The 13,287-nt window shown below is 44.6% G+C and overlaps 1 protein-coding gene across 5 annotated transcripts in view; it reads right to left on the bottom strand.

Moving 5' to 3' along the window:
* The window catches only part of DIP2C (DIP2 acetate--CoA ligase C (putative)), a 434,532-nt gene extending 421,514 nt beyond the window's left edge, over window positions 1-13,018 (bottom strand). For 3 of the 5 annotated variants that reach the window (XM_087420883.1, XM_087420885.1, XM_087420886.1), the window contains exon 1: window positions 12,786-13,018. In XM_087420883.1, coding sequence (XP_087277009.1) covers window positions 12,786-12,870 — 85 coding nt within the window. In that variant the 5' untranslated portion in view covers window positions 12,871-13,018. The remainder of the gene's footprint in view (window positions 1-12,785) is intronic. The other 2 variants (XM_087420884.1, XM_087420887.1) reach the window with 1 other exon arrangement.
* Window positions 13,019-13,287: the final 269 nt, after the last annotated feature.

The following is a 13,287-nucleotide window of genomic DNA, read 5'->3' as shown; positions in this document are numbered from 1 at the left end:
ACTTTCCACAGGTTACCAAAGATTCACAGCAATCAGGACCCCCCTACACATGTATCACATATTCAGAGCCTGTGGGTCAGAAAGAAGACAAAATAGAAGAAAGGATGGAGCGAGTGGAAGAGGGGGAGAAAGAGATCACCCAAGAAGGACTTAGAATTTAGAACAAAGTGATAAATGGAAATTAAATACATGACTCTATGGTTGTCATTTCACAAGATGATGAAGAAACCAAGAGTTAGTCTAAGTTATGAGTAACAATGTTAACACTTTCATCTGAGCCTACAGTTGATCTTCTGGAACCACTCTATGAGGATAAATCAAAAAATAAAATTCATTCACAATGCAGTGTAATGATTCAACCGTAGATAACCAAATGAATATAATCCACTAAAAGTCAAATTGCATCTTTTTTAAGATTGGGTTATTATGCATATAAGGGGCAGCTTTAGATTTAAGATACGTAAACTGGCAAATGATCTTATTTCCCTTAATTCTGATAACCATGGCCCTCGCTAGGCCAAGACTGAGTGGCTTTCATAACTATAGAACAGGTACAATCATAAATATGCAAAAATGATTTGAAGACAGAATTAATGCTCCATGTTTTCTGTTTAAGCACGTTTCTGTCATGTGATTTCCAATACGTAGGGAAGTATTCACACCATTTTTTACAAGGAAGTCCAATATAAATACATAATACACAAGACCATCTTTGTTCTAGAATTCATTTGTAGAATTTATCATATTTTATAACATGAAAAGTCTTCAGGGGCTCCTGATACTAGAACATCTATCTTTATTAATGAGGAGCTACATGTTTTCTGACTGAGGAAATGGGAAGTTGTACTGTCCAAAAATACTCAATGGCCCATTACAGGAAAAGGCATCATACATGCACACACGTACACGCATGCACATGCACATGTGTAATTACCATCTTGCATACAGGGACTCAAAATTCTGGTGAGGATGGGAATAATCAAGGAATAGGGGAGGGTGCAGACTAGTGAGAATAAAGATGGATGCTCTAGAATATTTCTTGAGACAATATCCGAGGATGACCACATGTCACACAAAAATCTTATCCGTTTTAAACACGGTCATTCCTGCCAACATTTACCTGAATTAAGATTTTTTTATTTACATAAAGGAAAGGAAGATATAAGATTTGTCCTAACAAGATTCTCTAATCACTAGATTATTTTCACAATTACGAGTAATCACTAAATAGCTTCCTCTCAAGGATATAAAAATAAAAACAGGATAACAAAAGAAAGCCACAATCCCAACAACTTTATTAAGCAAATTATAGTTATGAAAATAAAGGATTTTTTTTGAGACTGCAGGTTCCTAAAATATCCTTCATAGAACTTTATACCAGTAATGGCTGGTAATTAAGTTCATTGTTACATGAGGTGGAAAAACATATATCATTTAGGGTATATGAAAGTAAATATGTAAAAAAGAAAAATCACATATACCACAAAACTTGGTATCTTTTTAAAAATTCTATTTCCTACTTTGGATTTGCCTAACTTATTGCATGAGGGTCGGCCTCCACCGGGAAAGCTGTAATGTGCAAAGGAGACAGCAGGCAGCATCAGAAAGAGCTTCAAGGGCAAAGCAGGACGACTTGGACCTACTGCTCGGCCACGTGGCCTTGGGCAGCCTCTCTGAACATGTTTCCCTTTTCTGTGAGACAAATGTAATTTAACTTGGGTTATAAGTACTACAAGGTAATATATGTAAGACACCTAATGCAGTGCTTAGCACAGTGAATGGTGGCCAGACATATATGTAAGCATCCTCCACCATGCACAGATAAAACACTTTGTTCACAGCAAAAAAAATGTGTATTCACAACATGTGATTTAAAAGTCCAAGTTATGCACCAGCCATTCCCACTGACAAGAGTCCAGTTCTCTGGGGACCAGAGATGAGCATGGTTCACATCCGTTAGATGTGGCCCCCATCCCTGCAACAACTGGAGAAGATGAGAACGGGCACTTCACTTGGAATAAGGGCACTCGACTTAAAAATAAAAAAACAAAAATTGATTGCCTCATAAGTGACTGGTGGCTGCTTAAACATGATCAACATCTTCCTGGTTAGTAATAGGGAAGCTTTGAGAAAGGCTACTCTTGTCTTGTAGAGATGCTGAAGAGGTTATTCCTGGAACCTCATTTAGAATTTCTTTCCCGAAAACAACACAACCAAGAATTAACAGCATTATCTCTTGACCAAAAAGACTAAAATTTCTGATAAGACCATACCATATCCAGCCTCCTGATTTGAAAGGATGCCATACAGAAAAATTAACCCAAAGTGGTGGCATTTTTTTGTTTTTCTTCCATGAGAAACATAGGAAAATTTCAAACATACAGAAAATGTAAAGAGTTGTACAGTGGACACCCATGCATCCACTCCCTAGATGACAGATTGGATTTTAAATGGAAAGTTCTAGAAACAGCCAGCTAAGAAAATGTGCAGCATAAGCCTCCACCCCGTTGTAACCAAGTGGAATGGAAATGCTAGCGTTTTCATTGCTGCTCGAGCTGGGAATAGACTGCCCACCCCTTACCCTCCCAGAGTACCCAGGACTCCATAGAGCTCCTGGTGCTGGTCTAAAAGGTGAAGTCTGGGTCCCCAATTGTGGTTCAAAAGAAAGCCAGCCTCTCAAAAGCCGTATGGTCTTATCAGTTCATTCGTGGTATTGGAAATGTGTCAGGGAACCAAGATTCCAAGGCTCATGATGAGTTGGTAACCATTTGAAATCCAGTCTCCTCATCTGCACAAAGACGATAATGTCATTTCCCTAGAAAATATTTTAAAAGGACTAAACAGGATCAACATGAAACCAGTTGCAAGCTACAAGGCACCATGCAATTATAAGCTTTATTTTATGTCTTTATTTCAAGTCACGCTAGTGTTCCAAACATTGCTCCTCTTCCCACATTATCATTCAAGAATAAATCACAGTTATCACAAGTGCCCTATGACCCCACTGATGTAGTCAGCCCAGCGAGCTTCCTATCCCTGGGTGAGTATTCCTAACCAGCAGACTTCCATTACTTACCAAATGGCAGACCATCCAAGGAACGCTCCCGCCCATGCCATCCTCTGCCCAATTCCTTCCCCAAGGCCTTGCTCTTCTGTATGCACAGGAGATAGAATATAGAACGACACTTTCAGAAAGCCCCTGTCTTACTTAATACACTTTCCATAAAGGGCAGATTTGATCCAGAACCCTGTTTGTGTCAAACACAAAACTCAACAAGTCATCAAGGAAGCAAGCAAAATCCAGGCTGCTCCCTGCCCCGTGTCCAGGGCCAGATCCTCCTAATAACAGGCAAGAAATTCTAAAATACCAATAGGCATTATAAATCCCTTACTAGTATGACATCTAAGTAATAATTCATCACCATCTACTGGGAGCAGGAGAGGGGAAGAAAACCAATTCTACTTCCTTTTCACAGTAATTTCTGTACAAGTAACTAAGTGAGAAATTCTCAAAGTCTGGACTCTAATTTCAGCAGCAAAATAACGGGCAAGGGCTGTTTCTCATTTGGCCCATGTCAATGTTGTGGTCCATGGGGGAAGCCTAGACATTACAATAAGACTATATTCACTTGAGCTAAAAGCAAACGAAACAACAAAACCCACCCACACTGCAAGTCTTATTTTTTACAGAATTTCCCTACATGTCACAGCACTGCAACAGTAACTTGTGGGCATGAGAGGAACATTAGTAACAAGTACATTACAATGTACATCAATAACAAAGTTTCAACCCTGACAAGTTGATAGCTATTTCCTTGGGTTTGTTTTTTTTTTAAATTTTTATTTATTTATTTTTCCCCCAAAACCCCAGCAGATAGTTGTATGTCATAGCTGCACATCCTTCTAGTTGCTGTATGTGGGACGCGGCCTCAGCATGGCCGGAGAAGCAGTGTGTCGGTGCGCACCCAGGATCCGAACCCAGGCCGCCAGTAGCAGAGCGTGCGCACTTAACCGCTAAGCCACGGGGCCGGCCCTATTTCCTTGGTTTTAAATAGGTTTATTTTATTGGCTTAAGTTTAATAGAACCTCGCCCTTGCTTAAGTAGCTGCTTAAAGATTATTTCGTATTACTACCTCTCAACAGCTTTTAGGCATCCATTATATTCGCCAAAATAAGTAAAAACAAAAGATGTTTTCAAAGCCAGATAACACTTAAGAATCTAGCCTGAAGTACAGCTCTACCTCATTACTTCAGGTTACTTTTAAATAGTCAGTTATTATACATAACTGAGGCCATAACTTCTGTGATACCAGTAAGTTCACAAGGGGGGAGGCTTCAAACTCTATCTCTGGTTTTTATTTTAAAAGAAGTTTACGAGAGTCAATAAGGAAAGGATCCCACTCACACGCACAAACCCAAACGGAGGTCAACTCGTGTGATGCCACGGTGATGTAAAGGATAGAGCCCCAGGATGACATGGGGTGTTCAGCAAGCAGGGGACAGGGCCTCAAGCCACATTCCCAGAGCAAGCCCCTGCCCATACCGGCTCCAAATCTCAGGAGCAGCCTGGCCTCTTAGAACTACCCCGGGCTCCCACGATCCCACCTGCACTTGGAGGGTGCACTGTCAGCCGACATCTGTGTTCACACATCACCAGACACAGAAACATGACGAGAAGGGGTGTCACTCGGCCTCTCTCCACACACACCCACTTCCAGGAAGAAGATGTCTCAGAGGCACAGCCGGTGGAGTTCTGTGCTTTGCCGGCAGTTAGCAGAGAGAAGAGGGGAACACTGCAGCAGATATTCAGGAAACTCCTCCAGGAAGCTTTGAGAATAGCTCTGAGGTCCAAAAGCAGTCCCGAGATACGACAAGACTAGAACTTAAATAGAATGTCCTTCCCAGACACACCTGGAGTAGAACCTGAGCTAGGATGTCCTTCCCAGGGGTATTGACTCAAAGAGGTTATCAGGAATGAACAAGTTTTGTCTTAAAAAGAAAAAAGAGAGAGAGAGATTAGGCTCTGAAACCATCCGAGTACACAGTAAGTGCTCAGGTACTATCTATTAATAACTGCACCCTTGGGCCAGCCTGGTGGCATAATGGTTAAGTTCGCAGGTTCGGATCCTAGGCACAGACCTATGCACGACTTATCAGGCCATGCTGTGGTAGGCGTCCCGCGTATAAAGTAGAGGACGATGGGCACAGTTATTAGCCCAGGGTCAATCTTACTCAGCAAAAAGAAGAGGATTGGCAACAGATGTTGACTCAAGGCTAATCTTCCTCACCAAAAAAAAAGTGCACCCTCCAAGCACAAAGTAAAAGTGCTCTCCCACACATGCCTGTGCCTTGGGACAGCTCCTCCTTCACTTCTTTTTTCCTAAGGCCGCTCTTTCAGTCACTGTAACTTCAAATCACCTGGATTAACTGGGGGAGAGGGAAGGCCAGAAATAGGAAGGCCAGGGAGCTCTGTCCCAGCGGCCAGCAGCTTGGAGGGAAAGAGCGGAAGTGGACATTTACCACGCAGACACTGTGGCATTGCCTCGTTGGTCCTCATTACAACCCTGAAGGGTAGGGTTACTGACCTCATCTGACAGCCGAGGAAACTGAGGCTGGGAGAGACTACCTAGCTGACCCCAGATGACGCTGTGAGGGGTGGAACCAGCAGAGCCCTGACATCCTCTCTGATGTGTGAAAACCAAGAAGAGGACTTCTCAATGGACTCATGTTCAGCCCAGAGACATCTCAAGATCCCCCCCACAAGCCCCTGCAAACAAGAATTAGAAAAAGACTCAAAGAGATTCGGTAAGCACAAAAGAAGGCCACCCACAAGTTAAAAATGTATTTTTGTGCTTTAAATTCCCAGTGAACTAAAATCCAACCCCTTCAAATTGAACTGATGGCTCCTAAGTAGACCCGTCCTCTCTAAAGCATTTGGCCAACTAAAAGATGTCATCTGTTCCTTTCCTCTGACAATATCAGGCTTTGCAACTGCTCTCAGCTGCAATCCTTATATGAGGATTTACAAACTGCATTTTGTCACCATATGGGTAACAGTGACATAACTGGCTATGCTCTATTTGCAATATAACAAATAAGCTCTATTTGTATTAGTTTACTCATAAATAAGACCCAAAATCTTCCAGTAAGGTTAACTAATAACACAGTGTACATTTCCATTTTCACTTCAGGTAAACTGGCCTAAAAATCTATTTTGCCCAGGAAGCATCTCTTGATACTTCGCTAGAAAGATCATCCGGGTAGATCCATACCATCTTCATCTTTATAGGGAAATGAATTTCAGCTTGGTGAGAAAGCGGAATGGAGGATAAAACAAGGATTCAAAATAGATGCTTATGTTTTACCCGAAAGTGACGAAGTCAAGAAATCACGGCTCTATGTCAACGCAAGGCAGCGACCAGAACAAATCCACAAACGCCTGGAGATGTAAGACCTGCCCTTGGGTGACTGCCGTGTACTGACTAAGGAAAGTCTGGGACATGTGGGCCTCTCCCCTCCCTAAAGCTTTATTTGTCTTATGAACTCCTGACACATGGCAAGCAATGTTTATAAGATGTTTGGTCAGAACACGAGCAGAATCCCTCCTGTGATTTTGGAATGAAGTTTCTCTCGGTGCAGGACTAAGGATCCAGAAGGGAAGTCAGCCCCGTGAATGCCTTCCTCCTCAACCAGGGGCTCAGACCTGAGACTGGTGGATCTGAAGTGGCCCATGTGGAAGAGATAATATGTTTACATATAATTTTTTTATTTTATATTTTTAAATGTTATAATATTTCTCTAAAAAAATAGAAAAAATATGTGATGACTAACCAGATAATTTAGTAAAAAAAAAAAAAAAAATTGTGCATAATTGTGGATAAGTGTGTAAGGAATCTCCCTCTCTGGTGAACTAGAACTAGTTTGGATCTGGCCCGTGGTCTTCTATCTTTGCATTAGGACAAAGAAACAGTCTGTAACCTAATAAGCAAAAAAACGATTTAAAACCAGCAGCCCAGAAGAAAAAGATCTATTTAACCTGTTATCAATCACAGACTCCCTCCATTCCTTACTATCTTGGACAAACTTGAAGACTGCGGTGTTGTAATTTTGGCTTTTACAACTCAGTATCTTAGCATTTTCTCACTTTATTTGTCCGAGGGGCTTATTAAAATTGATACCCCAGTTGGGTCCTGAAGAAAGAAGTGCAGTATATGTATGCTCAGAGACTATGAATACTTGATCCCGTGGCATGCTGACTCCTCTATCCTTACCCGACACCAGCTGGGATGCCCACTTAGAATCTCCTCTATGAGAGCGCTATTTATTATCATCACCAACAAATGGATGCAATTACTTCTTTTGAGATGTGACAAGTTTTTGACCCTCTTAGCAGAAAGAACAGAGCACTGGCAACAATAGTAGGTAACCTTTGTATGGCACAAAAAATCACAGAAGAGGGAAATTAAAGTTGGCGACCTTGAGGGCCAGCCCCGTGGCTTAGCGGTTAAGTGCGCGCGCTCCGCTACTGGCGGCCCGGGTTCGGATCCCGGGCGCGCACTGACGCACCGCTTCTCCGGCCATGCTGAGGCCACGTCCCACGCACAGCAACTAGAAGGATGTGCAGCTATGACATACAACTATCTACTGGGGCTTTGGGGGGAAAAAAAAAGGAGGAGGATTGGCAATAGATGTTAGCTGAGAGCCGGTCTTCCTCAGCAAAAAGAGGAGGATTGGCATGGATGTCAGCTCAGGGCTGATCTTCCTCACAAAAAAAAAAAAAAAAAGTTGAAACCTCTACCTTGAAAGTAGAGGTTACAGAAAAAGATACTGCAGTGAGAGAAAGCACTACCCCGTAAAACAGCACCCGAGGTGCCATCCACGTGACAGCAGAGGAAACGTCCCTCTTCCCAGGATAAATACTTATGTGCAAAACCCAGTCAACTCACTGCAACCAGGAATTTGCTTTTTTTAAGGTGCCTGAGTAATTATGAGAAGAACTAGAAATTATCTTAATGATGTGACTAGGATTTCAACTGGTGAGTCAGTCCATACGTATGACATCAAAACTAAGATTATCCAATACATTCTCTTTGCAATTCAGAAGAATGCTATAACTCATCCCATAAATCACTGCTTTAAAAAAAAAAAATCAGCTCTAAAAAAAGAGACAACCCATTTGAAAAAGGCTGGGAGGAGGAAGGCAAAAAGTGACTCATAACATCCAACAGCTTGTAGCCTCCAAACCATAACAAGAATATAAAACCAGTGGGCCTAATATAAAACAAAATACAGTCGCTGTTACAGCTTTGACCTCATAAAGTTCAGATCGAAGCATGACTGTAGCATTACAAATATCTTAGGAGCATTTGGAACAATCTCACGGATCTGCACCTTTAATGTGTGTGTGTGTGTGTTTACTTTCCTAGCTTCCTGGCTAAATTTGACATCTATATTTATTCAATGAGAAAAGAACATTCATATTTAACTATTTTCATAACTCTGAAGAACTCTTAAAATTCAAGTCCACACATTCCAAATCCCACACATATCAATGCTGCCATTTTGTAAATTTTTTTTTTAAATACAGGTAACAATGTTTATATTCATCATGCCAAGTATTCCATTTCATTCACCACAATACTTACAGCTATTTGTGAGGACTCTGAGCTGGATGTAACAAAGTAAACAGGTCTTGTTAACAATCTGGAGGCCTGATTCCAGGTGGAGTGGCTCCGAGCAGCGTCACAGCTATTTCCCTGAATCTGCTGACCTCTTCCGTTCCCCCTCTCCCCATTACAACAAATTACCAATGAGACTCTGGAAGAAAACATGTTTTCACACATTTGTTTTCCAGAGTCAACTATTTCCCTTCACTGAGGAGAATGTACACAAAGTTTGGGTGGCATTCAAGATGGCTGGGTCTTCTCTTCCTGACTCTGGAAGGCAGTCCCAAGGTTTAAGCTCTAGCAGAGCTGTTAGTTCTGCAGCAACAGGGACCTCCAAGAAAGCCCCGGGGGGTGGAAGGAGGAAGGGACAGAACTTGAGTTCTAGAGCAGAGTGTATGTGTCATCTTGTGCCCAACAGCTCTGAAGATGATAACACCAACATCTACAGACCTTCCAATTGGCCATCTCTTCAAGATTTTACTCTTTGGTGACAGAAACGTACAAGCTGCATGTGAATTGCTCTTCGGCAATTAAAAAAATTTTTTTGGTTCCTTGACCAACAGAAAGAACTGATATTTAAGTTAGCATTCACCTTCTTCCTCAAACAGTTTCACACTTACTAAGAAAACATTAAGTTGGACTCTATGATGGAACATAACTCATAGCCGAAGTAACTGGGTATATTAACTAGCAAAGCAGAGCATGAACTGAGTAACTCCCATAAGCAGAAGTGAGGAAGTTAATAGGCATACTAACAACCAAAAAGCCACAAAGTGTAAAGCATGGCATATATTTTGTAAAAAACATCTCTTCTGCAAACATCAGTTTTCACAGACTATATCACAAAGCAATTTCCCTAAGTTCTACCAAAGTAAGAATTCAGCTACTCCTGAAAGAGTGGGAACAGCTCCTCCCACAGCTGCACGTCCAGTGTATGGACAGCCCAGGAAATAAGCATCCTTTAACAGAGAAACTTACTGACAAATGCAATCAACTGATTTTGTTTTTTAATAAGACGTGAGTCTGTCAGTATTGAGTAGTTCTCTGTTTCCTCTCTACTTTGCTTGGTGTTTCCATTTGAAGTTTTTCCTTAAGCCAAATAATGTTTATTCACATATTAATGAAATTATTTTTAGGCCCCCTTAAAGCCAAAAAGAAAAAAGCACAATTCCAAAAGGCAAGAATATAGGTAAGAGAAGGGAAGAAAAAAATGATTTAAGGAAAGGAGTGTGGAGAAAGGAGCCCCCACTCCTCCACCTGGCATCCTGAGGCAGCCAGCTCACTGGCGTGGCTTCTTCCCCTCGTCGCACACTCAGTCCCAAGTATCTGAGCAGACCGACAATCCCTGGCCCCACACCAAGGACTTTAGCCAGACATGTGGATTGGAGGCTCTCAGTGCCCACAGGAGGGGCTGCCTGCCACATCTCCCCACAGAAAGCTCTTGTTCTTTGCTGACAACGCTGTTCTACAGCAAGAGGAGCCTAGCTTTCCCCAGTGAGGGAAGCACCGGGTAGTATCAGACGTGGAGAGAAAAAAGGAGGCAACCAGCAGAGCAGGAGTAAAAATCTCCTGCAGCCAAGAAGTCAATCTGCAGCTCTTCACCAAACAATGACCCAATAAAATAAAACATCAGTATCCATAACAACACCCAGCAGACAGTGCAAACCAAAACTGGACCAGGGTCTACAAATCTAGATAATGTACAACCACTAATGGCTGGCAAGCCATATAGGAACTTTGAGATAATGGTCTACTCTGTTTTTTCAACCTATATTATGTGCTTAAAATGGAATTGTTTTTCCATCCTCCTCTGGAGGAACTGAGCACTGGAAATTCCACGTATATGTCCACAATATTTTCTGATATTTTAATAAAATGATGAAGACATTTAAAGAATTCTCTCCACATGAATCCTGATTGAAGATAAAACGTGAAAGCAATACACTTAAATAATTGAGCATTAAAAGTCATTTTAACTTTTCACTTTGAAAGTGGATATGTTGGGGGATTTTTTTAAGTTCCACAATGTAAAGAGACAGAGATTTCCGATCCTTCCATTCGTTGGTTCCCATTAAGCAATACTGAAAAACAAGTTGATTCATCTAATTTAAGCCAGTAAAACTACTCTATGTGGTTACAAGACATGAAATTCCAAATGACCTTAAAGAATGCTCCATCAACTCAGCATGGACAAAGGAAGTCAAAGATGACACAGCTAGTGGGTGGGGGCGGCAGGGGGGCGGCTGAGGCTGGACCAGCGAAAGCAACAACCCTCTGATTCTCTTTTTCTTCAGTGTTCAGGCCAGGTCTAGCGAGGTTCATACAGAAAGAAAAACAATAATGAGCTTCCTGCATGAAAACGCACACACCCCTTTCTCTGCCCAGACACTCAATAAGAAACTCATTAAACCCTTTAAAAAAATCTGTACGAACACAAGGTGTTCACTCAAAACATCTTGGTCTAAAGTGGTTTTGCCATCCAATCGGCAGCAGGCCTCCGAGAGTGAGTGCTGGTGACAGGTGAGTGTCATCTCACAGGTGAGTGTGCCTAAGTACATGTTCATAAGCAACCACTCCCAGTGCAGCAGAGGGCCAGGACACACATTCCTGAGCACGTCCCAGACTGGGAGAAGCACATGCCAGCCGATTTCCAGACTGACAGTGGAGGTGGAGCAATCCTGTTGAGTTCAGATGGCTTCCCACTTTGTTAACACAGATGGGGTACTGACACTTAACTTTAGTGGAATACAGACAGAGCAGAAGTGCTTGTTTAGAGATAATGCTCGAATGATGGGGTGCTGTAAATAACACAACAGTGGTGTAGATGAGAAACTGCAGCTAAGAGGGCCTGCTAAAGTGACGGAGAAAATCCATCTGAACACTGACAAAATCAAGGAACTCGGGCAAATGTTTTCTAACAGAGACTTCATCACTTCACACAATCGTCCACACTGCACACTTTATCCACCAGTTTACACGTAACTATTGTCCCCAGTTGGGTGCTGCACTCTTCATCTCCTGCCCCTGGTCCTCTGAGGTCCAAGCAAGGCCCTCAGCATCTTCGACCAGTCAGAACAGTGTCTGCTCAGCAGAGAGAGTCCAGGAAGCAGCCTCCTCCTCCTGGGGGACTGTTTCACATTACAGAACATTGCAATACCCTACAGAACCCTAAATTTGAAATAAAATTTTCCAGTCCCTGGAAATCCGGAAAGGCAGTTAACACCACACCACAGCCCCCACGTTTATTCTCTTCTTCGCCCTGAAAGTGTTAAAAAGGAAAACATAAAGTCAACATCAGCTCCTCCCTGCTGATGAAAATTGGCACGAATGAATCTACTTTCTGGCTCCCGGCCCTCACAAAACCGTTACACACACACACACTCACACACACAAGTTCACCAGCTAAACTGCTCCAAATATAAATTCGTGGCGACAGGCCTATCCCCGCCCCACCACTTTATGTTAGTGGCCTTTCCAGGGCGAGCCGGGCAAATACTCAATATATACTACACATTCAACATTATGGAACTTGACTGGTTTTTTTTTTAAAGACATAGCAAAACCCGATCTAAAACTTATGACAGTTGAGCACATGATCCCACCATTACGAGCACATAAGAAACCGTATATAACACTCCATGAAATCACTGTAGCAAATCTGTCACAAATTCTAAATATGCGACGATGAGAGCGAGGCATAAAGCCTGGCCTGAGGGAGGAGGTTTCACGATTTTACCCAACCTTCACATCGCACACAGGAACAATAGTACTATCTTCCTCCAGCCAGGACAAGGTGAAGACCAGGATGCCTGAAACACGGGGATGAAGCCCTCAAGTCCAACGACAAGTTTCGCATGAGAATAAGGCCGGCGGCGCATCAGGCCGTGCAGCCATGGGCCGCGGTGGGCAGCGCACGGACGCGACCAAGGACACGGGCTCCCTCCGGCAGGCCCCCGGCCGCTGCGCCCGCGCCAGGCCCGCGCCCAGGCCGCCGCAGCGGGGCCGGCCGACGACGCCAGCAGCCGCAGGGCCGGGCCGGGCGCACACGCACCGGCGCGGGCACCACGGCGCCCGGCCCTCCCGGGACAGCGCGGCCCGGCCGAGCGCGGGGCCTGTTACCTTCCGACAGCTCCAGCTCCAGCTCGGCCAGCCGGGCCCGCACCTCCAGGGGCAGGGCCATGCCTTCCAGGCTGCGGTCCGCCATGCTCGCCGCCCCCGCCCAGCGCCTCTCTTTGTTCCAGGCCGCGGTCTCGGCCGCTCCTCGCGCCCCGCGGACCCGCACCGAGCGGCGGCAGGCCGGGCGCGGCGCAGCGAGCTCCCTCCTCCGGCACCTCCTCAGCGCGGCCCCGCCACGGCGGCGTCGCGCCCGCGCCCCCGCGCCGCCCCGGTGCGCGCCCCGGCCCGGCGCGCTCACGGCCCGGCGGCTCCGCCGACGCGCGTGACGGCGAGGGGCGCACGGGGCGGGGAAGGGGCGCGCACCGGGGCGGAGGGGGACGGGGCGCGCACCGGGGAGGGGGACGGGGGCGCGCACCGGGGCGGGGAAGGGGGAGCGCACGGGACATGAGGGCAGGGGATGGGGCCGGGGAGGGGGCGCGCAGCAGGACGGGGACGGGCGGAGGCG

Source organism: Ceratotherium simum, chromosome 32 (assembly GCF_057802395.1).
Source record: "Ceratotherium simum simum isolate JZ-2026a chromosome 32, ASM5780239v1, whole genome shotgun sequence".
Taxonomy (NCBI): Eukaryota; Metazoa; Chordata; class Mammalia; order Perissodactyla; family Rhinocerotidae; genus Ceratotherium; species Ceratotherium simum.
This window is presented reverse-complemented; position numbering and strand designations above follow the sequence as displayed.